Source organism: Delphinapterus leucas, chromosome 3 (assembly GCF_059928025.1).
Source record: "Delphinapterus leucas isolate spDelLeu-1000000601 "Yukka" chromosome 3, BTC_Dleu_Yukka2, whole genome shotgun sequence".
Taxonomy (NCBI): domain Eukaryota; kingdom Metazoa; phylum Chordata; class Mammalia; order Artiodactyla; family Monodontidae; genus Delphinapterus; species Delphinapterus leucas.
Window position 1 is genome coordinate 30,133,319 of NC_143131.1, and position 24,627 is coordinate 30,157,945.

General features: G+C 40.7%; 1 protein-coding gene across 5 annotated transcripts in view; it reads left to right on the forward strand.

The window, feature by feature from the left end:
* Positions 1-22,398, forward strand: part of RAI14 (retinoic acid induced 14) — a 150,472-nt gene extending 128,074 nt beyond the window's left edge. For 3 of the 5 annotated variants that reach the window (XM_022599626.3, XM_089908751.1, XM_022599596.3), the window contains 13 exons: positions 743-800; positions 1,529-1,599; positions 3,155-3,261; positions 4,214-4,392; positions 4,650-4,678; positions 5,899-5,985; positions 6,902-6,988; positions 9,419-9,473; positions 12,342-12,460; positions 13,124-14,659; positions 15,860-15,988; positions 18,873-18,938; positions 19,765-22,397. In XM_022599626.3, coding sequence (XP_022455334.2) covers positions 743-800; positions 1,529-1,599; positions 3,155-3,261; positions 4,214-4,392; positions 4,650-4,678; positions 5,899-5,985; positions 6,902-6,988; positions 9,419-9,473; positions 12,342-12,460; positions 13,124-14,659; positions 15,860-15,988; positions 18,873-18,938; positions 19,765-19,842 — 2,601 coding nt within the window. In that variant the 3' untranslated portion in view covers positions 19,843-22,397. Of the gene's footprint in view, positions 1-742; positions 801-1,528; positions 1,600-3,154; positions 3,262-4,213; positions 4,393-4,649; positions 4,679-5,898; positions 5,986-6,901; positions 6,989-9,418; positions 9,474-12,341; positions 12,461-13,123; positions 14,660-15,859; positions 15,989-18,872; positions 18,939-19,764 lie in introns of all 5 variants that reach the window. The other 2 variants (XM_089908750.1, XM_089908749.1) reach the window with 2 other exon arrangements.
* The last annotated feature ends 2,229 nt before the right edge of the window (positions 22,399-24,627 follow it).

The window sequence follows — 24,627 nt, forward strand, 5'->3', positions numbered from 1 at the left end:
TAGCTTCTAGATGGGATTTCAAGCTATGGGTGTGGATGAGATTACTGAGGGAGAGAGTTTAGCGAAAGAACACTTAGGAGCCCCACAGTTTTATGTTTGGCTAAAGGGGCAGGCGTGGCCAGAGCAGTGGGGGGAAAACCAAGATCGGATGGGCCAGGCAGGGCTCTAGGGGCTAAAGGAGAGAGTGTTTGGAGAAGAGGGAGTGGATTGCCGGGGAGAGGTTGGTAAGAGGAGGGCAAGCATGTTTGCCATCGTTGGAAACACGAAGGTGGCTGGCCACTTGGATCAGGGCCATCCCTGTGGAGTCTTGAGGGCAGACGCCCAACTGCAGTGAGTCCAGGAATAAATGGGAGATGAGGAAACATGGCTTGTGTGGGACAGTTCTTAACAGGAAGTTGGTTTTGTGATGGCGGATAGAGAATTAGGGCAGGAAATGGGGAGGAAAGGTGGGATCAAGATGAGAAATCCTAGAGCATGTTTGTTAGCTGGTGGGGAAGATCTGTTGGCGACAGAGTTGATGGAAGAGAGAGGGGATGGTCAAAGCAGCCAAGAGGTGACAGTTCACCTGTGTCATGATTACTTGGAGATGAGTCTCCCTCCCCATGAGACCCTGGGCCCCTGGAGCACAGCAGTTGGGACTTAGTCATGTTTATTATACTTTTCTTAGGAAGTTGCATCATACCTTGCAGGAAAAGGATGAACTGAATTTTATTATACGTATTTATTGATTTTTGTCTTACAGTCGAAATGCCCAGCCGAAAGTATCGACAGCTCTGGGAAAACAGCTTTACATTATGCAGGTAATTTTCATTCTCTTATTTGTCTTCTTCTGCCATGAGAAACAGTAAGTGTCCGTTTTCCTTATTTAAGCCATTAACCTTGCCATTGTTATTCCTGATGCCGTTTTCTGTCGTCATTCCTAGACATCATTCCCATTTTCCTCAGTTTGCAAATTGTGTAGGGTTTTACGGAGGAATACAGCTAGAATTTGTCAGTCGCCTGCCAAACAACTAGTAAAAATTGTCCTGGTTATTATATTTTAATTAACGTTAGGTTCTTGTTTAAGAGATATTCATGAGCATTTGTAGATTTCAGGTAATGTGCGGTACAGATTTTTTTTTACTTGGGGATCAAAAGGAACACCAATCAGTTTTATTTATCAACATTTGGTTTTACTATCTGTCACACAGTTTCAAGTGACGAAACATTGGTACTGAAGTCCAGGATGATGAGATTTGCAAATTTCTTTTAGTGCTAGTTGTGGAAAAGCTAAGTCCCACGAAAAGCTAAACCAAAGGTTTGCCTAAAGGCAACAACTGGCGAGCACTGCCTTTAGGTCTGGATGACACCGAAATTAAACAGTAATTTAAAACACCACTTACTTAACCATTCTGACATCGTTTCTCTTCAATGCAACGTATGCAAACTGGGTGGAAGGTGAACTTTTCCTTCAGAGAAGTGTTTGATGCCCCTGGCTGTGAGAGTAGCTTTGTGATTGGCTGTGGTTTCTGTGTCTTCTTTCTCTCAGCGGCACAGGGCTGCCTTCAAGCTGTGCAGGTTCTTTGTGAGCACAAAAGCCCCATAAACCTCAAGGATTTGGTAAGTACCAGGTGACCACTAGAGGTGCAGATGGACACTGGTGTCTAGAGCACCATGGGCTACTTACTTCTGGGAGTCACGAAGACCTTAGAGACCCAAGCATTTGGTAAAAGTCTATTGCTTTCCGACCTAGATCCTCTTGTGCGAAACAGATTTAAGTATTATCCCCGTTGGTCCTTAAACCGTTAATAAAACGTTTTGCAGCATGCACTTCCTCTGTTTGTTTCTAAGGATAGACACGTGGCTTACCAGCAACCTAAATACGAATAAGGCTTAATTTCTTGATTTTTATAAATAAAAAATAAGTCTAAATAGAAGTTCTATTATTTTCTTTTTGCACCCCATATATTACCTTTGGTACCAAGGTTTTCCAATTTTAAAGACCACTTGTAGCCGATTTTGACCTTGCTGGGCTATTTTGAGAATAAACTGACATGCCTACTGCTCCTGATTATAGGGTTAAATTTCCTGCTGTAGCATGGGACTTGGCGTGTGTAAGTTATACCTGATGGGGACATTGCGAAGTGAGCATTTAGAATCTGTAAATAAATTCACGCTCCCTGAATCTCGGTACTTTATAACCAGAAAGTATTATAACTTCACAGAGATAATTTTCTAGAAATTCTGAAGTTCGACTTTGAGTGGATACTTAATCCTTAAGCAGCAATTGTATTTTTAAATATCCCCATGTTAAAATAATTGGATATATTGTAACTTTTTTTTTCCTTTGCCTATTTGAATACGTCCACCTTAAAATTACTGTCGACCCCATTTGTGGGGTATGTTCAAGGCAAGAGCAGAATAAAAGCCTCTCTTTATGGTTTACATAATTTGAGTCAGACCCCACTTCAAATTAAGATTCTGGAAATTGTCACCTATAAATTCTTCTAGTATTTTTTTTTCATTCGTTTCATACTGTAATGTTGAGATTCTTAATCCATTTTACATAGTTTGTATGAGTTGGGATCTAATTCTTCTTTCTAAAGGAATTGCCAATTGTTATATTAAACAAATCGTTCTTTCCATCAGTCCCTTTATCTAGTCATGTGTCAGTAATGAACAAATAAACTCTTAACATATGTTTCGATACCCAGTAAGATTATGAAAGGGTATGCTTTCTGAGAAGACTGGTGGCATGGCAGGATACTAGGATATGTGTAGTTCACTAGAAGAAACTGCTTAGAGCAGTGGGACCTACAAATGCCATATGGAAACAACCCTTCATTTCTCCAGAACCGTGGAGAACCATTTCTCAATAAACATGGTATACTTGCCTCGAGCCTTTACATACTTTGCGTTCCACTCTCTCTCACATCATAGTTGCAACAAGCAGCCCGAGAGACTGACTCCTGAGGAAAAGCCCACAGTCAGTGGGATTCCGTAACAAGGGTAGTGTTAGGGTGTGACGTTGGCCTATTAGGGGGCAGACTACTTTGGTGGGTCAAATGTAAGACCAGCAGGACAAGTCAGGAATAAATGTAGAAGGAATGAGGACCTTTGCAGTTCCGGCATTTGTCATCTAAGTTATAAATCTTAATCTGAATTTGTCTCCTAGGATGGGAATATACCACTGCTTCTTGCAGTACAAAATGGCCACAGTGAGGTCTGTCGCTTTCTCCTGGATCATGGAGCAGATGTAAATTCCAGAGACAAAAATGGAAGGTACCACAGAATTAGAAAGCATGTTGTTTCAGTGATATCCACATTCTGAGAAGCTTTCAAAATATCAGAGATGTATTTTGGATCATTTGTTTTAAAGCAGTTTTAATTTCTTTCTTTTACTGATTTCTGCCTTTTTGGATAATTAAGAATCTGTTTTGGGCTTCCCTGGTGGCGCAGTGGTTGAGAATCTGCCTGCTAATGCAGGGGACACGGGTTCGAGCCCTGGTCTGGGAGGATCCCACATGCCGCGGAGCAACTAGGCCCGTGAGCCACGACTACTGAGCCTGCGCGTCTGGAGCCTGTGCTCCGCAACAACAGAGGCCGCGATAGTGAGAGGCCCGTGCACCACGATGAAGAGTGACCCCCGCTTACCACAACTAGAGAAAGCCCTCGCACAGAAACAAAGACCCAACACAGCAAAAATAAATAAATTAATTAATAAACTTAAAAAAAAAAAAAAGAACAAACTGTTTTGACTTAAAAAATATTTTCCCCAGACCTCTGGGAGCATCATTGCTGACTGTGTCTGTGATGAGATTATTAAATGCTAAAATGAATAGGCCGTTTCCTTTGCCTTTTCATGCAAAATAAAAGTAAACATATTGGTTGTTTTTTAAAAACAGTCTTAATAATGTTATAGGTTGTTTAAAAAACTTGATTTGTAAAAAAGGCAAGATTTGTGCCAATCGTATTAAATTCCATCATATTTAGAAGATTATGTCTATGTTATTTGACCTAATATTTAATGTTCTGATTTAATCTGAAGTTTTATAAAACAGCAACCCAATTTTATTTTGATAGCATTGCACTTTGAATTTCCTAGAAAATTAAGTGTCGTACAGGTTTAACTGCACTTAGTCTTCTTTCCTCTGTTTTTAAGACAAATGAAATGATTTCCTAGCAACAAGTTTTCACATTTTGTGTACTAATTTTTTGTCTCCTCATTCTTTAGAACTGCTCTCATGCTGGCTTGTGAGATTGGCAGCTCTAACATTGTGGAAGCCTTAATTAAAAAGGGGGCAGACCTAAACCTTGTAGATTCTCTTGGACACAATGCCTTACATTATTCCAAACTCTCAGAAAATGCAGGAATTCAAAGCCTTCTATTATCAAAAATCTCTCAGGATGCTGGTATGTGAAAGAAAATAGCCAGTGTTGTTTTAAATTTATCCACTCCATTTTCCCCAAAGGTTAAAGGAATTTGTGCAATATATTTTATTATTCTTTTAAATATATTTCTGGAGAAAAATAGTGTTGAATGTTGTGTATGTTGTGTGTATGGGTATGTGTGTGTGTGGGGGGGTGTGTTTATATACCCCGCCACCCAAAGTGGATATGAGTCATTATGGTTCTTATATTTTTTTTTTTCCCTCACTTTTCTTCTATAGATTTAAAGACACCAACAAAACCAAAGCAGGTATTTATCTTTGGGGATGGAGATTCTTTTTCATCATTGCCTGTGGGAGTTTGAACATGTTCTAATTAAACCACTCTGTGGTCCATTAGGAAAGTGATAAAGACTATGCTGAAACTACTTAAGGAGTAAAATATCTTTGGAATAAATGATTCATTGTAAGGTGGTAAATATTTTCTTAATGATTTACCCTATTTCCAAAGCATGTAACTTTAAACTTGCTACTTATATATTCATCTTTTTCTGAAATATACTAATATTTCCTACTGGTGTGAAAAGGTTTGATGTGATTTTAACTCTGAGAACAACAGTATTTTAACTACTTGTAATATCACAGGAATTATAGAACTCTGTCCATAGCCATGTTAGTTAATGAAAGTAAGAGATTTAGCATTTTCTTTTATTTTAATTAGAGCTTTTCTAAAATGTCATTCATTTTACACAGATAGAAATTGAGAAGTTTACCCTGTTACTTTGGAGTTTTTCCTAAAAACATAGTCACCTCTGTTTATTAATGAGATATATATTTGGCTGTTTTATTTATTTATACATCAAGGTTCTTGAAAAAATTATCATAATCAGCAAATACTTGATAGTGAATTTATTTTGTACCAATTGTGTTATATTTATCCATAACCTTCAGAGCTGAGGTTCTCCCTTTTTTCCCATATTTATGGTCATTCCTTGGTATCTGCAGGGAATAACAAAATCTGCAGAAGCTCAATTCCCTTATATAAAATAGTGTGATACAGTTGGCTCTCTGTATCTGAAATTCTGGGATATGCAGATGGTTGAATCTGGATGTGAAAACTGTGGATATGGAGGGTCACCTGTATACTCTTTAAGAAAAGGACTGGAAGTAATGAAAAGGTCGGGGAAATACCACTGCTTTGCATTAAGATGGAAGCTAGACTATGAATGTATTCTGGGTTCTCAGTTGTGGTAAACAACCCCTTATTCTCTACTTTCCCAGTTCTCCATACCAACTTAATCCGGTTTTGTCTTGTGTTTTTTATTTTCTTGCTTTAAAGCATGGGCTGCTAGAAGAAAACTTGGAGCATGCATATTACTTATTTTTATGTTGGTAGCAGATTTCAGATCTTGATAAAGTAAGAAATGCATGAACTGTTGAGGTTTTTCTCATTTGTTTGATGAAGCTATTTACTCAGACTTTACTAACCTAACTAACCCACCTCCATTCTTTGGACTATGACAACTTTCAGCATGATCAAGTCTCTAAAATAAGCTCAGAGAGAAGTGGAACTCCAAAAAAACGCAAAGCTCCACCACCTCCTATCAGTCCTACCCAGGTAAAAATAAAACCAACAATGAACAAACATATAACAACAAAGCCATAATTTTGTCATTTTGTGTTTAGGCCAAAAAGAACTGTTTTAAAGTTGACCCTTAAATGCACATTTGAAATTTTCTGTAGTGGTTTCAAATTACAAGTAGTGGTATGAAGAATTTTGATTATTAGTATGGAAATAATGTTGATTCTTATTTCAAAACTGAAGAATTGAACCGTATCTTTTTTAAAAACCTCAGAATTCTTAAAATCCATGACAGGAACTTTTTCCTCGAGATAATGAGCTCAGTGCATTTTCAGAGCTCGTATTAACAGCTCTAGTAAAGTGGGGGAGAATGTGTAGCTGGTGAGGCGCTAGTTGAAAATGAATATTAGTTGGTTTATTAAACGTTGTTACAATACATTTGCCTTTCCTGTTACACTTAAGGTTGACTAATATTAAAAAACAGCTTTCATTTCTGAGCTTATGGTGATTACTGAATAGAGGAGGAAGCTTGAGTATCTATGAAATGGTAAATAAAAACAGGCCAGGGTTTGTTATTAAAAGAATCATAGGCCATAAAAAGAATAATCCATATCAAATATTTGAGCAGAATATCTCATCCAGTAAGTAATGTTAAATACGTTAGCATATTCATTAATAATATTCTCAATCTGCAATGGAAGTTTTATAAATTTTTAACGTTAATTCTAGTGAATATAGGAGTGAAGTTCCGTAGTTAATTCTACTGGGCAAACTTTCAAAAAGTATTTGAGGTAGCTGAATTACACTGAAAATATGTTACCCTTGAATTAATTGAAACTAAGGATAATTATTGTTAGATTTATTTGCATTGGTTAAATAGGCTAATTCTTTGGCACTGTAGAAGACTTTGAAAAAGGACTCTTTATTGACGGTTTTCATTTTGTTTCTTTAGTTGAGTGATGTGTCTTCCCCAAGATCAATAACTTCAACACCACTTTCAGGAAAGGAATCAGTATTTTTTGCTGAACCACCCTTCAAGGTATTTCCTTTCTGTGTCCAACTTATTATTGAATTTTAAGATACATAACAGATTTAATTTAAGTTACACAACACTGGGCGAAACAGAATATATTTCTCAGTCATTGGTTCAAACCTTTTCATCATAAAGCACCCTTTGATTATTTTTCCTAGCATGGGCTCCATACAAAAAGAGTAGCATGAATCAATTATATTTGTTAGCTAATATTTAATTTTCTTCATTAAAAAAGGACAAAGATAAGACTTTAAGATCACCAGTCATCTTACCAATTTGAGTTGCTATAATACTAATCAAAAAGAAAGAAATGGTTATTCTCTGATGTCTTACTAAGAAGTAATTGTATATTATTATTTTTAATTTATTTTTTAATTGTATATTTTTAATTAAATTTTTTACTGACTATAAAAGTAATATGTATTTATTTTAGAAAATCCATTAGGTCTTATCCTACCTGATCCTCTAGATGTGTGGTTGGAAAGTATTTTAAGGAATGGGAGGGTATTTCAATTTAATATCTGTTTACCTAACAATCACTAGGAAATTGTACTTGGAAAGAAAGTAAAATCTATAATTGTTAAAATGAAATTTCAATGGCATAATTGTTTATTCTTTTCTCCCTTCTAAGAATTACTAAAAATGAATTTTCTTTTAACTTGGATGCACATTGATGTGGAAAAGACTCTATCAACCTATCACTTCCCTTGCTTTAACTAGATTTTATTAAAATACAAGGCAAGGAAAGGAAGTTATGCTCTTATAATTACTACCCTAGTATCTTCTAATATGATTGTGGCTCAAAGGAGGCAATGTGTTCCAAAGAATAATATCACAAATTATGTTTTTCAGAAATAGAGTGTAAAAAGACTTTTATTTCTTTTAAAAAAATCACAAAGAGATAAAAAGGACACAATTTAGAATAGCTAAAGTGTAAAAAGATTAAAAATACAAATTGTTGGTGATGACGTGGAAGAGTTAGAACTCTCATACTCTGTTGGTAGGATGTCAAATGGTACAACTACTTTGGAAACCCGTTTGACAGTTTCTTGAAAAGTTCAACGTACCTAACACATGATCTAGCCATTCACTCATAGACGTTAACCCAAGAGAAATGAAAATATATGTCTCAAAAAATCATATACACAAATGTTTATAGCATCTTTATTCAAATATCCCCAAACCAGAAACGATCCAAATGTCCTCCAACAAATGAATGGATAAAGATAATGAGATACATACCTATAATGAAATATTACTCAGCCATAAAAGAGAATGAAGTGCTGGCCAAGCAGCATGATGGATGCATCTGAAAACCATCATGCTGAATGAAAGAAGCCAGGCTGAAAGAAATTCATCCCCTCTGACATTCCATTTATAGGAATTCTAGAAAATGCAAAAAGGAGAGTAGTGGTTGCCTGGGAATGGCAGGGATTGGCTGTGATGAGGCTGTGATTGGCTGTGATGAGGAAACTTTTAGAGGTAATGGGAATATTCTGAATCTTGACTATAGTGGTGGTTCCTTGGGTGTGTATGTGTCAAGACTCCTCAGATTGTAAGCTTCCAATGGATGTAGTTTACTGTACCTTAATAGAGTTGAAAAATAAGCATTTATTTTTTTAAGTGAAAATACAGCTTTTTTTATGATAAGCACTTGCCAAAAATAAGCCACTTCATTTTTAGCATTTGAGCCTTTAAAAAGTCTCTTTGCTGAACAGTTCTCTCTCTTATCATGGTCTGCGGCTCATCTAGATAAAACATGGCAATTTCTGGCAAGTGACTGTATTTTGTTTTGGAATGAGAATCTGGCTTTGAAGATAAAGAATTTTTCCAATATGTTAATGGACAGTGATATTCAGGGATACAGGTTTAGAGGAAATCTTTAGGGGATTGTCAATCCACAGCCATAAGAATTTTTATTCCCTTATAAAATTACCTTTATTTCCTGTGACAGGTCTCATTTACTACCACTTCCCTTAAAAGTAATTAATAATAATATATTAATAGTTAATTTATGAAATGATAAAGCTGAAAAGTGCTTCTAATGTATTTTAATGTATTACCCAGATAAGTGAAACTTCTATTTGACTCTGTTATGAAAGTAGTATTCACCATCTCAAGCTTTAGCACGTAGCCCACTAAATTAGCTATTATGTAATTTTATTATAATCTTCAAAGGTATTTGTAATATACTTACTGAAATTTCTGAAAAATATTTTGAGACTATACCCTCTGGAACCTCTAAGTAAAAATTGCACCTCAGGAGATAACTGTCACTTTTATTGTATTTTTAAATATCTTCTTTCCTGGAGATTATCTGTTTTTCTAGTAGGATAGCACCAACTTGTATAAACTCAAGGAGGAAAATTTGCTTGATTCTTTTGTAGAGTGTTCCATTCAGGAATATTCTTTTAAGTCATTTTTGTGTTCCAGCAGGCTGAGATCAGTTCTATACGGGAAAACAAAGACAGACTAAGTGACAGTACTACGGGTAAGATGAAGGGGCATTTTTGTTCCCTTGACCGATCTCTATTTCATGTTCCTCTAAGAGAGCAAAGGCCAAGCAGGGGTACCCTGTCTGGGGAAGTTGGAGAACCCAGGGTGCCACCCTAAGGCTGCCAACGGTGCACAGCCTGGTACTCTCTACTTCAGGGGGCTTTCACCTAGATTAAGGAGTCCCTGAGCTTGGGTGTGAAATATATCTCTGTTTTCATCTGTTCCTAATTTAGCATTAGCACTTCCTTCAATTATGAAGATAGGCAATAAGCCCCAGTGGTATTAGCAGATCAGTGATTCTGACACCAAGAAAATTCACAGATAATATCATATCCCCTCGCTGTTATTATAGATACCTTGAAAGATCATTTACAGTATCTCTGCTAGAAATTATGGCCGTTATTAGACCTGCTTCCAGATCTTGTTATTTGGTGTGTTACAAAGGTCGCCAATTACTGTAACCTGTACATTCTATTTTTTTTAAACATCTTTATTGGAGCATAATTGCTTTACAATGGTGTGTTAGTTTCTGCTGTATAACAAAGTGAACCAGCTATACATATACATATATCCCCGTATCTCCTCCCTCTTGCGTCTCCCTCCCACCCTCCCTATCCCACCCCTCTAGGTGGTCACAAAGCACCGAGCTGATCTCCCTGTGCTATGCAGCCGCTTCCCACTAGCTATCTGTTTTACATTTGGTAGTGTATATATGTCAGTGCCACTCTCTTCGTCCCAGCTTATTTTATGCATCTTAAAACATCGTTTTGAGATGAGGTGCATAGGCTGTAAGCTGCCAGCTAGCGGCCCTCCTCACAACTGGGCAGCAGGTTATTTCTTGAAGGGAGAGCCAACTGAGCACCTCCACGGCTGCCACAATCTAACTTTTCTACTTTTGACTCTTAAAAGACACATACAAAGAGTGTTAATGAAATCACAGTGAAAGCACACACTATCATATTGTGTTCACCAAGACACGGTTTAATTCATTGTATCGAGTCCATCCTGTTGCTTTATCCTCTAAGAATGTAGGACGGTATATGCAGAATCAATTTGAAATGTAGAGTAGATTACTTCAAAGGCCCCTTTTTGCTCCAGCATTCAGTTTCTTAGTCTGTTATGTATTTCATATGTGTTTGGAGCCCTTAACTTACAGAATTGAGAAATACTAAGAAATATTCCTGGCAGAGAACAATGTTAATATAACTGAACAGTTGTTACACCGTATACTTTAAAAGCCATCCATCATGGCTTAGAAGGAATTTTTGTTGCTTAGAATTACCCTCATGCTCCCTCCCAACCCCCTGGTTCATTCCAAGCTGACCAGACTCTTTGTCAAGAACACTCATAAAGCTGTGGTTTAGACACCAGACATGATTAGTAAGCATCATTTTGTATCCTTCCAAATTAAGATTAAAGTTTTCGGGCTTCCCTGGTGGCGCAGTGGTTGAGAGTCCCCCTGCCGATGCAGGGGACACGGGTTCGTGCCCCGGTCCGGGAAGATCCAGCATGCCGCGGAGCGGCTGGGCCCGTGAGCCATGGCCGCTGAGCCTGCGCGTCCGGAGCCTGTGCTCCGCAACGGGAGAGGTCACAACATTGACAGGCCCGCGTACCACAAAAAAAAAAAAAAAAAGATTAAAATTTTCATCCTTGCATTAAATGGCTTGAGAAAATTTTTAAATAACAGTAGAAATTTGGATCAGTGCTATTCAGAGTGTGGTCTCTAAACTGTTGCCAGTCTAAAATAACTAAGGAGTTTAGAGCAGAAAGTCATCCAGCCAAGCACACTGTTTTGCCCACCTGACAATTTTGTTTCCATAGGAAGACTTTCTGGATGAAGGAAGCAGTACATTGAGTGACATTCTGGAGGACGTTTCTTGTCTTGTCTCAATGAGAACTTTGAGTAGCACAGCTTTAAAGGTTATTTCAGCATGATAATCAGTAGAATCTCAAATAGTTCTGGTTTACCAACAGTGTTTACTGTGGGATTCAGAGAAGGCTGTTTCATGCTGGGGTGGTCAGAGAATGCTTTAAGGAAGAGGCAGAGTTTGCCATGAGTCTTGAAGGATGCCTAAGAGTTATCTAGCCAAAGAGATGCTACAAGGGCAGTCGTATGGATGAAGAATTAAAGAAGCAGCCTTGCGTTGAGAATATAGAGGATGTGATAGAAGCGTTGAATCTGATGAAAATGGGATACTAGAGAAAAACATCAGGAGTTATACACCTGAAAAAAAGTAGATTGGAGCCAGATCCTATTGGCCTTAATCCAGATGAAGGAATTTGGAGGTTATTTTTAGAGGGAGAGCAATTAAAGCACTTGAACCAAAGGAATGACCCTATCAAAGTATGTTTTAGGAAGATTAGTCTGACAGTGTTGTTGGTACAGGCTACGTTTTCACTAGAGGAGAGAGAGAGAGATTTGTTAGGAAGCCATTTGTAGAGTTACCAAGTATGGTGATGAAGTTTGAACTAGAGTGGTGGATGTGGGAATAAGAAGTGAACCAGATTCCAGAGATCTATCTGAAAGGATTCACAGAATGGGATGTATTAGGCATGGGAGGAACAAAAAACCACCAAGGTGTGGCACTTGATTAAGTGAAGGGAAAATGTGTGACCGAATCCATCAGTTTTCAGATGTGCTTATTTGTATCCAGGCACCTAGTATATGTGTTAGGGGAACGCCAGTAAGGAAACCCCAGTACCTGAGAATTGCTATTCATCTATCCAGCTGCAGGGGGCTTTCATTCATAGTCTGGACCAGGAAGAACAACTGGACTGGGTAGAAAGTGAGTTTGTAAGAGGTCAGAGAAATAACAGTTTAATTTTTAAAATATTATTTTAAATTGCCTGTCTCTTTTCCAAGGCGCTGATAGCTTATTGGATATAAGTTCTGAAGCTGACCAACAAGATCTTCTGGTCCTACTGCAGGCCAAAGTTGCTTCTCTTACCTTACACAATAAGGAATTACAAGATAAATTACAGGTAGGTAAACAGATTGCCAACACAGCCTGTTCTGTAGGGTTCGAGCTATTGGGTTTTACAGGGTTAGTCGGGTGATATTTTGTTTTAGACATCATTAGTTTCTTCTTTTTAAAATATAATTAGCCTTAAGCATTTTATAGTTTCAAATTGTTTGTTTCTTGAGAGAGTTTATTCATTAACTATTTTTGTAAATTGGTAAATTATATGTGATTATATACATAGTATGATATATATGACTATATATATATATATGTACACACACACATATATATGATTAGTCAGTTATTCACTTAGTAAAGTTGATCATTTAGCAGATTTAAGAACTTGATAAGAAGTAGCTGTACTAAGCCCATTGTCCCTCTTGGCAACTACAGTAATATGAGAAACAAAGGAAAAATTTGAGTCGGAGGCTCTTCAGCCAAAACAGATCTCACATTTTTAAAGTGGCACACACATAATCTGTCCTGAGAGGGCACAGAAGAAGCTTAGTCATTAGTCCGACTCCCGCGTCCCGGACCGTATTTTTTCACGGGGCAAGAGGACGCGTGCAGAGCCATCCTGCTGCTCTCCCACGTGTAAGGTTTGGAATCACTCTCTCACTGCAGTTGCTTGCTCATCTAACCCCACCTTTGGTGCTATTTCATTCTTGCCTTTTTTTCCCAGGCCAGAACACCCAGGGAGGCAGAAGCAGACCTGAGCTTTGACTTTTACCATTCTGCTGAAACTGACCTGGCCCCATCCCTGGGCAAACCTAGTGAAACCCCTCCTCCAGACTCCAAACCATCTCCATCTGTCTTAACACATTCCTTGAGTAAATCCACTATCGACAGCGATGTCAGAATCCAGCAACTACAGGAGATTTTACACGACTTGCAGAAGAAATTGGAGAGCTCTGAAGCAGAGAGGAAAGAGCTGCAGGCCGAGCTCCAGGCCAGAAGGACAGAGTCGGTGTGCTTAAACAACTCGGAGATTTCAGAGAACGGCTCCGACCTCAGCCAGAAACTTAAGGAAACTCAGAGCAAGTACGAGGAAGCTATGAAAGAAGTTCTGAGTGTGCAGAAGCAGATGAAACTAGGCCTGGTCTCACCGGAAGGCATGGATACTGACTCAGGCCTCCGTGAGCTGAGGATCACAGAGGAGGAAATAGATGTGCTAAAGCGGGATCTCCAGAACGCACTGGAAGAAAGTGAACGAAATAAAGAGAGAGTGAGAGAGATGGAGGAAAAGCTTGTAGAGAGGGAGAAAGGGGTGGTTATGAAGCCACCTGGGGAAGAGTACGAGGAAATGAAAAGCTCATATTGCTCGGTGATTGAGAATATGAACAAGGAGAAGGCATTTTTGTTTGAGAAATACCAAGAGGCCCAAGAAGAAATCATGAAATTAAAAGATACACTGAAAAATCAGACGACCCAGGAGGCGGGTGATGAAGCTGGGGACATGAAAGAGGCCATGAACAGGATGATAGATGAACTCAACAAGCAGGTGAGTGAGCTGTCCCAGCTATACAAAGAGGCCCAGGCCGAGCTGGAGGATTACAGGAAGAGGAAATCTCTAGAAGACGTCACAGCTGAATATATCCATAAAGCAGAGCACGAGAAGCTGATGCAAGTGACCAGCATCTCCAGAGCGAAGGCTGAAGAGGCACTGTGTGAAATGAAGTCGCAGTATTCCAAAGTGCTGAGTGAGCTGACCGAGCTCAAACAGTTGGTAGACGCACAGAAAGAGAACTCTGTCTCCATGACGGAGCATCTGCAAGTGATAACCACGCTGCGGACCACTGCCAAAGAGATGGAGGAGAAAATAGGCAGTCTTAAAGAGCACCTTGCGAGCAAGGAAGGGGAGGTGGCAAAGCTGGAGAAACAACTCCTAGAGGAGAAGGCAGCCGTGACCGACGCGATGGTGCCCAGGTCTGCCTATGAGAAGCTCCAGTCGTCTTTGGAAAGCGAAGTGAGTGTGTTGGCCTCAAAATTAAAGGATTCCATGAAAGAGAAAGAGAAGGCCCATTCAGAGGTTGCCCAGATTAGAAGTGAGGTCTCACAAATGAAAAGGGAAAGGGAAAACATTCAGACTCTCTTGAAATCCAAAGAGCAAGAAGTAAATGAACTTCTGCAAAAATGCCAGGACGCTCAGGAAGAGCTTGCAGAAATGAAGAGAGATTCTGAAAGCTCTTCAAAACTGGAAGAGGATAAAGACAAGAAGGTTGGTGAGACTGTATTGCTGTTGAATTTCTAGCTAGTATACGCTAGGACTTTCAACCTTCACTTACTGTGGTTAACATTTTTACCATTTGTAAGCACTAACCTATTGTGAATGGTCAGAGGCTCCACACATGACTCCCTCTGTCCCCAAAGCCATGTTAAAAATAGCAGCGTGGACATTTATTTAAAAAAAAAAAAATACTCATCTTCTACTGCTTCCCTCATACCAAAGCATTTTCACATGTGTGGTACATGTTTTCCCTTTAAAAATTATTTTACAGAAGCCCTGCCAAGTGTCAGGGATCAGAAGTGAACCCACCAACTGAGAAGCATTTGTGACCCATCTTGAACTTCTACTCCGTTGGAATCCAGACAGATTCCTCTGTCATATGAAAACCCAATTACTCCCAGACTTGATATTGCTTCCCTAAACCCCACGAGCTTTCCTCTGAGTCAGTATAAAACCCTCCCCGGGCCCCATTTTCAAAGGTGTACAGGATAATAAGGCAGGAAGTGTGAGGGGCAGGCGATGCGAGATGGGCTGGGTGGGGAGGAAGGAGGAAAGTAAAGGGAAAAGTGGATGATGCTTCCGTGCCTGGATCTGCTCTGCATTCCCGGTCTCCTGGGTCAGATGTTCTGAATGGCATTCATTAGAGCATTTTTTATCTTTTATTCCTTCATTATAATGAATGTTTCAAAAAGAGCTCCTGAAGCCAAGAGACGGGGTGGAGGTGGGCGATTGTCTTCACTACGAGGCAAGATGCCCGAGATACCAGGGTTTCTAAAACTTATTCCTGACTGCCCACGTCAGCAATATGGAGCAAGACCTAGCTGTCTCCAAATAAGGAATACCTGAAATCCTGTTTCTGATTTATTTTTTCAACCGTCCCCCTTCTAAGGGTGAACGAAGGAAATCCATGTCACAGCTTTTGTTACCTTTTCAGGCCCCAAAACACAGTCTCTCATTCGGGGGGCTCTTGTCTGCATGGAATGGCCTTAGAGGGCTTTGTTTGGTTTGCCTGATTTTATCTGTTTTTATCTGATTTTATGTTTCATTTTATGGCTTTTCTTTTAAAAATAACAAAGGGGTTGCTGCAGTCCCAGAGGCCAGGAGAGGCTATGTTACAGGTTGAGAAATAGGTGGAGTCTTGCTTCTGCCGTCACGTTCTTGCCTACTGATAGAGCTTTCCTTTCTCGCCAGATAAACGAGATGTCGAAGGAAGTCGCCAAGTTGAAGGAGGCCCTGAACAGCCTCTCGCAGCTCTCCTACGCCACGAGCTCGTCCAAGAGGCAGAGCCAGCAGCTGGAGGCGCTGCAGCAGCAGCTGGCTGTGAGTGGGCGTGTTTCTGCGGCCTGGCTGGGGGTGTGGGGAGACAGAGGGCACACCAGGGGGAGCGGGGAGCCAGCGGGCAGACGCCCAGCCTGAAGGCGTGTTGCCGCCTCAGTGAGCAGCTGACTACAGACTTCTGTGATGAAGGCCAGAGAGGGAGCGGATGGATTTCTCAGTCATTGCCTGCAGTGCGATGGGTAACATGTATCAGTGAGAAGGAAGGGAGGAGTCCACAGGACAGTGGGAGGAGGCCTCTTGTTCGCTCTTCCACTCGCTTTTTACCCTTTCTCCATTTTTCTGCCATGGTCGTCACTGTCTCTGGCAGCGGCAAGAGCTGTTTCTTATTAGGGGCCAGGATCTCTGGTAGTTGTATGTCTACATGTCTGAAGCTGCTTCTTGGCCTCTCTCCTGATTTCGCCCAGGAAAGCCCTTTCACGTCTGTATTCGTTTCCGATGGCTATTGTAATACAGCGACACAAACTTGGTTTAAAACAACACGAACTGATTACTACAGTTCTCGAGATCCATACGTCCGAAGAAACTAGTTTCACAAAAGTAAAGGTGCCAGCAGGGCTGGTTCCTTCTCGAGGCTTTAGGGGAGAATCCATTTCCTTGCCTCTTCCGGCTTCTAGAGTTTGCCTGAATTCTTTGGCTCGTGGCCCCTTTCTCCATCCCCAACGCATATCACTCCAGCCTCTGATTCCGTCCTCCCATCTCCTCCTTCCACCTTTGACCTTCTTGCCTCCCTCTTATAGGACCCTGGTGGTTACGTTTTAGATCCACCCAGATAATCAGGATAATCTTCCTTTCTATCTCAAGATCCTTAATCTGCAAGTCCCTTTGGCCTTATAGGTCACACTCCCAGGTTCTACGGATTAGGACGTGGGCATCTTTGGAGGGCTATTAGTCAGTCTATCACAATGCCTGTCAAGTTTTAGTCCTTGAGGGTATGTTACATTTTGCACGTGAAGGTTAGTCTATCCTGGACTGTCTCTAGCTTCCATTTACAAACAGGACCTGGATTTTGTGATTTCTTCAGTACAGACTCAATACTGGTGAATGTAGTTTTCTACAGTTCTTACTCCGGCTGGCCACAAAGTACAAAACCAGCTTTGCTTGTGTCGCCAGCTCTACTAGAGCAGTGGAGGAGTAGTCAGGGAAGGAGAAGTTGCTCTTGACTGTGTTTTGCAGGTCATTTTTCTGATCAAGTGATTATCACAGACTTGTAGATAAAGTACTAATGATTTATACAGTCATTCAATATGCATTTAATGAGCTTTTATGTATCAGTAATATACAAGGTGCTGATGATATAAAAATGAGTAAGACACAGTCCCTGCCTTCAGTGTAGTAAGCGTCCATTGATAGGTGCCCAACGTGCTGTGGGCATAGAGAGGCAATGTGCTCACCCAATCTGGGTGAGTCTCTGAAGGCTTCCTGCAGGAGGCGATGGTTGTGCTGAATCTCAAAGAGATGAGTAGGAGGCAGCAGGGACTGGGATGTGGCATTTAGATGGCCCGTGGTAGCCATGGCAACCACAGTTCCAGTGGAGGGGTGGAGTATGGATGGCCAAGGCTTGCTGCTGGAGAAGTGACTAAGGAGCTAGGCGTCTACCGGGGCTGAAGAGTCACAGCAGGAGGCAGGGGAAGCCTAAAGCAGGTTTGCTGCAAAGATGGGAGATGGTGGTGAGGGAGTGGGATGCTTTCAACTGAGATCTCAGAGGTAATGACTGAAGCAGGGCTCTGACCATAAGAGCGGGTGGCTGGAAGGAGGGACAGGTCATGAAGCTGAGGTCGAGGGACTGAGAGGCCAGGGTGGTGGGTGGCTCATCCACGTGGATACTGAAGTCAGCCAAGTGATGACAGAAGCAGAACCGGAAAGGAAGACAGTGATCAGAAGACAAAGCTATAAATGATGGAGTGGAGGCAACCAAGAGGTGGGAGGAAACTGCAGAGAGGGCTACCAAGCGTACCTTCTACTGGCAGGAACTTCAAAGAGGTTTCAAAGGGTTTCCTTGAATAGGAAGGACGCCTCACATCTGACACTGTTGGGGAGGAGGTGAAACTGGCTACTGATAGACTTCGGTAGATTTTTAAAGTGATCCATATATGATAGTCTAAATTTCCATCATGACGTAGACAGAAAGGCCTCTTCTTAGACGAGTTAAGAGCTGAGTTGAGAACCTTGAAATAGTCACTAGGAGGAATTGGAATTATAGCTCAACAAGGAGAAATAAAACCATTAACAGCTGTGCTGAGGGGCCATTTGAGGTTGGTGCCGTCACCCTGTTCACCTCCTTGGTACGCAGACAGCTAAATCATTGAATTCCCCGGGCATTATACGCCACTTGGCTATATAGAAGGTGATCGATAACTCTCTTTAAAAGAATAATTTTTTAAATTAATAAATATTTGGTCATTGTATGTGATAGAAAAGTTGGAAGATACAGCAAACTCTGGAAAAGCTACTATAAATTAAAACTGCCTATAATCCAACCACTCAGAGACAATAACTTTTTGCATTTGACAAAGTAAATAGTTCCTTGCACTGTTTACTTTGTGCGAATATATCTGTATTCTTTGCCTGAGTATGTATATATATTCTTAAACAAATTCGGGATTATCATATCTACTTTTTACATGAATTTTCTTCTAGGGTTGACATACCAAGATGTGAAACAGGTAGCTTTTTTCCCTAAGAATATTGACAAGCATTCCAAACTACACAATCCTCTGAGTCCACAGCAATTTTGAAAGCTTCCTATGCTGGTTGGTGGAAGGAATCACTAGGGTAGCGTTTGGCCGCAGCTTTCTCCTAGTTTTTTTGTTTTTTGTTTTTAAAGGTCTCCTAAGCTCTTGAACAATGTCAAATTGTCTCTTTCTAGGAGTGCAAGAAACAACACCAGGAAGTGATATCAGTTTACAGAATGCACCTTCTGTACGCTGTGCAGGTATGGTGTCTGGGGATCCTAAAGAGATACCACAGCAGGTCTTGCCCAAACGCCCATCATGAAACTAGTAGAGCAGATGAGAATTTGAGAAGACAGCTCTTCATTGGAAAGCTTTTTAAAACACCTTCTGCTTTGCTTTGGATTTTGTGTTGGGAGCCCCATGCCCTGTTAACCAGGAGCAGCCTCCTTTGTTGGGAGCCTGAGGGAGGGTGTGGGGGCAGCTGCCCATCAGGAGGAGGGGCCTAGGTGTTATTTTCCGGGTTTGATGATATTCTCAGAGCCATCCGTACCATCTCACTACTGCAACTGTTGGTGCTTTGGCTGGCTGGGCTCACATTCGCTACTGAGATGCCAGAAACCCTTTGCTGAGGAGTCTGGTAGGAGACCCAGCCCCCTCATCCTCCGGAGGAAAAAGAGCAGGGTTGTGTCTTTGACTCAGCTCCTCCTAGAAATGTGGGAATGGGTAGGGCCAACATTTCCTTGAAGATCGGGGAGGGTGGGAGGTCAGTGGGAAGCCAAGGGCTCATCCCAGCCAGCCATCTCACTCCCCAGGTGAGGCAGTGCCAGGATTTAGTTTCTGAGTGTTGTTTTCTTTTGTTTTGGTTTACACCTTTTTGATGTCATTTTTCTAACAAGTGCTTTAGCTTTTCAGTGTTCAGCCTCCCCTCTACCTCTGTTGTTTTCTGCATTTTGAAGTTCCTGTGGGGCAACAGCCTCTGCCCTTCATTCACCTCCTTCCTCACTCCCCCATGGTCCTGCGTGATTTGTGTCCAAGTCATGATATCGTAGGTTATTCTAATGAGTGTCTTTTGTTGGAATTTCCTAGGGCCAGATGGATGAAGATGTCCAAAAAGTACTGAAGCAAATCCTCACCATGTGTAAGAACCAGTCCCAGAAGAAGTAAAGTGGATTCCTTGGCAGGACACTGGCCCCTTGTTGTCCACCTTGTGTTAGATCCGGAGTTGCTGGCAACCACTGCCATTGTTCTCATTCGTGGTATCACTGTGACCCTTGTAATAGAGCTTCTTCCCTTTCCAGAGGCTTCTTTCTGAGGATGGGTCCCAGGAGAAGACTGTCCTCCTCAGAACCGCTTAGAAACTTCGAAGCAGCAGAGGTGAAAGATGCTGTCATCCCTTCTGATTCCAGAGCTGGGATCGTCCACGCTGGTGGCAGGCATCCTCCTTGGTACCTGCCCAGCTGAGGGACTTCATCACTGAGTGACACATCGATGCTCCACGCAGCCGTGCTTCCGTTCCTACACTCAGGCTGTGCCGTTCAGCACAGCAGTGTTCTTTTTGCCTTTGGTTTCCTATCCCCCAAACATGACTTAATTTCTAACCAAATTAGTATGGCACTAGTTATGAGCTGCATGCTTTAGACCCTTTATCGTGGTATCTTGTGGATTTAAAAATGCTAATTCCATCTTTTTCTTCCCCATCTGCCTTATATTTCTCACCACCCCGCTTATCAATCTTATAGTTTGATGAGCACTGTTAACTTAGATATGAAGTTTTAAAACAAAAGCAAATTGCCCTTAAAAGTTCTTTTTAAGTAAACCGCTGACATATTGCAAATTTTCTATGCAAACTTGCCTCCTGCTGTTTCTTATGCACGAAGCTCAGGAAATCCAAACATTTGTGTTCAACAAGGGATAGTAAATTGCGTGTTTACAGCCAAAAGAAATGCCTCATCATTTTTAACCTCAATTTTTTAAAAGTGTTTTTTTTCCTCTGCAATATTTTTATTGGCTCTTAAAGATGTTTTCATATCTAAATCCCTAAGTAAGTGAAATTTACATTAGACTGTATCAGCAAAATATTTTCTAGGTAATCATGTTTAAGACTTTAAAAAGTATATAACTTTTTCCTCCGGGTTTTCAGCTATAGCAGGAGGTGGCTCTGTATTCCAAACTCAAAATGAGCTGCCACCAACACCCCTAGACTTCCTGCCATCGTGTTCTCAGAACTGTAGCACGTCTCTGAATATAGTAAATCCTCTTTTACCCACTGAATATTTTTGAATGCCCCAACTCTACCAGCACCTGTAAATTATCTCTAGAAGGGCTGTTAGTACCAACGAGTTTTTCAACTTTGAAGCAAAAAATCCTGGTAAACATTATGGTGCCTAGCTGAGGTCTTGGGAGAAAACATTCCTGTTCACTTTACTTTCAGGTTAACTTGCTTGCAGCTTCCCTTACAGCCTTGATCTTATTGAGAGATGTAAACTGAATTACGGAAATCTCTAAAGTATAGAACTGAAAGCATAGGCCGGCTCCGACAGGGCCGCCTGGGCTCAGAGGCCACTTGGTAGCACTGTGTTGGATGAGGACCAACGACAGCGAAGCAACACCGGCTTTCGAGCCTGGTGTTACCTTTCTTAAGTTGTTTATAGTTCGGCAATTTCGAACACCCTCCAAAGAAAACTGTGAAAGGACTTTCTGTCACAGCACTTAAGAAAACACAAAACCATCCCCCTCCCAGCTCCACACAGAAATGCTGCAGAGTTGTAAAACTTGAGACATTTTGTAGGACGCCTGACAAAGTGTAGCCTTTTATCTTGTTTCAGGATGCATATTTATTACAAGTACTCTGGTTAAATATTGAAAAGTTACATGCTGTAGTTTAGCATTTTGCCTTTGTAATTTACAGAAAGTATTGCAGAAAATAAACTTTTGTTTCATTTTGCATCTCTGTGGTTGATTTGGGGCACCTTCGTAAGCATGCCTGTACAGCTTCTGAAGTTCAGCTAACTAGCATTTCGGGTCAAAGGTTTTTATACCTTGTGTTGTGCTCCACCGGTGGCCGTTGTCCGCAGTCTCTCACACAGTGTGTCATATCATTTCGTCCCCTAGCTCCTGGGGTCACCTTGAACTCTACCCCAAGCAACACCCACTTTTGGGCACTTGCATCACAGTTCTTTCATTTAAAATTGCCTCTCAGTTGATCTGTAGTCTTTTTTTTTTTTTTAACTATTTAAAAGCTTCCATTAGATTTTTTTTCTCTTTTTTTTCTTTGCTTTTTTGAAAAAGTAATACATACACGTGGTTTTTCTTACATTATCGTATCACATTACAAGGTTAATTCATTCCTGAAAAAAACTCCTGTAGGGTGAATTCTTCCAGGTTGAAAGCATAATTAAAACACCAGATGACAATGAAATGGGTGCAATTATTTAAATAGCTAACATGGTTCTTCATAACACAGCATAACGAGGCCATCTCCCTTCATTAAGGCCATTTCCCTTGCTAACAATATGATTCTACTGCCTCGCTCTCAGCTCCTGTTGCCAAGGCATACCATACATACTCAACTGAACCCTTCCTCAAGCCCCACCTCTGGGAGGAAAAAGGACAAAAGAGATCAATGAAAATAATGCAAATAGTGTCTGAGGTTAGTACTATTTTAAATTATCCAGTGTGCACCCTGAAAGGAGAACTCACCTCAAGAGAGGCCAACCATTCAACTCAGAAGATGATTTTTTTTTTTTTTTTGCCACGCCTCCCAGCACGCGGGATCTTAATTCCCATACCAGGGATCGAACCTGCGCCCCCTGCAGTGGAAGTGTGGAGTCTTAACCACTGGGCCACCAGGGAAGTCCCAGAAGATGATTTCTTGGTGACACTCAAATGAGCACTTAACCTAGATAAATCCAAACCAGACTTCTTAATTGAAAAGAACTGCCTCATATGCCAAAGGCAGGGTCTGAAAAGAAACTGTCATCCTGCAGCAGTGGTTATATATCACGGGATATAATTGTAGGACAAATGAGATAAACTGAAAATAAATCTCTCCTCCTGATTCTTAGTTTACCACCCCAGAAGCAACAGCTGTTAAGTTTCTTGAATGACCTAACACATTCCATGTCTGTGTGTACATGTAGGCATGTATTTTATTGTCCCCTTTAAATATAGAAATTTCTGGAGCATACTTTTTCCACTTACAACATCCTGGAGACTGTTCTTTGTCAGCACACACATCCTTTTTAACTGCTGCATAATGCTTCATAGTACGTGCTTTGTTTTTTTTTTTAAACTAACTCCTCATTGATGGGCAATTAATCTGCTTCCAGTATTTTACAGCCCTAAAAATGATGTGATGGCTATGCTGTGTATGCATATGTGTGAGGATCATTTGGATAATTTTCAAATTGCCCATTTTCACACTAGCTTCCATCATGTGATACAGGAATGCAGAGGATAAAAGTAGAATAGCGTATGGGTCATCACAGTGAGTGGGCAAGAATGGCCTTTTTCTTCACATTGGTTACATAAGAGTCATCAACTTGTTTTTCTTACATAGACTTTCAGACTGACTCCAAAGCCTTTAATAATTAAACCCACCAATCTTGAGATAAACACATGATATGCCACGTGGGGAAAATGCTCCCAGAACATGTTGATGCACAACCTTTTGCCATGTGGCCTAACTGTGGAATGCTGGGTGCTGACAGCAGTAGAAACACCATCCAGCAAAGATGGGGGTGAGGCAAGGTTTAAAAGGCAGACTGCAAGGCAAAGAGTGAGCTGGAAAAAGTAACAGACGGAGGCATTCACAGGAGCAATTTCTGTTCACCTGTTCAGGGCAGAGAGCTGTCCAGCATTCGGGGAGTGTGCGGCATATTTGTGAAACAAAGGACAAAAGCTCAACTATGACGGTCGCCATAATTGGGCCATAGGAGCTGGTTGAGGGAGCGATCAAAGTGGGTTCCAGGGGATGGAAAGGCTCCCTTGAAGAGTAAATCCCCAAGAGATGGAGGCGAGTAGAAGAGAAAGGAAGAGACGTTTCTGTATATTCAGTATAAACCAAGCCCTAAAAATGGGAAGAAACAATATTTCAGGAACGGCGACTGGATGTACCAGATTATTAGTGGAGGATGTGGAGGGGGGAGAGAGAGCAGGACACAGCCAAATAACGTAAGCTTTTAACAAAGGAGGGGGGTAGTAAGAGTTACCTATCTGTCACCTTCAGATGTTTTTAAACCTATACTTTTATTTTTTGTTTCAAAAAAAACCTTGAGGAAACGTTATTGAGATCAATACTTCAGTTTCAAAATCACAGTAAAAATGGAGTTTGTTGTTCCAGTTTTGAATTTTTCAAATTTTAGGAACATTTTTAAACAAAACTTGAAAAGATTTTACACTGAACACTCATGTGCTCATCACCTAGAGTCAAGCATTAACATTTTACTAGACTTGCCTTGTATGCATGTCTATCCACTTATCTATCCCAATTTCCATCCATTAGTCTATGTTTCTTTTTGAGACATTTTAAAATAAGTACAGAACATCCACACAGGCTACCCTGAAAATTTCAGTATACATATCATTAACCAGGTTTTAGTATTTGTTTGAAATTCTTTCTAGGTAAAATTTACATAACAATGAAATGCATAAATATTAACTGTACCATCTGATAAGTTTTGACAAGTAAATATGCCTGGGCAACAAACCCTATCAAGGTATAGAACGTTACCATTAGCCCAGAACATCCCCTCATCCTCCTTCCTTAAAATTAGCAAAGCCTGAAGGTATATGGGACAAAATCCAGGAGAAACAAGGCACACACTTCCAGGTGCCCTCTTCCAGTGGAGTTACATGGATATAGCTAATTGTCCCAGCAGTGATGTGTGACAACACTTCGGAAGTCTGGCCAGTCAGATTAGCCCACCCAAGCCTGGGTAGCCAGGACTT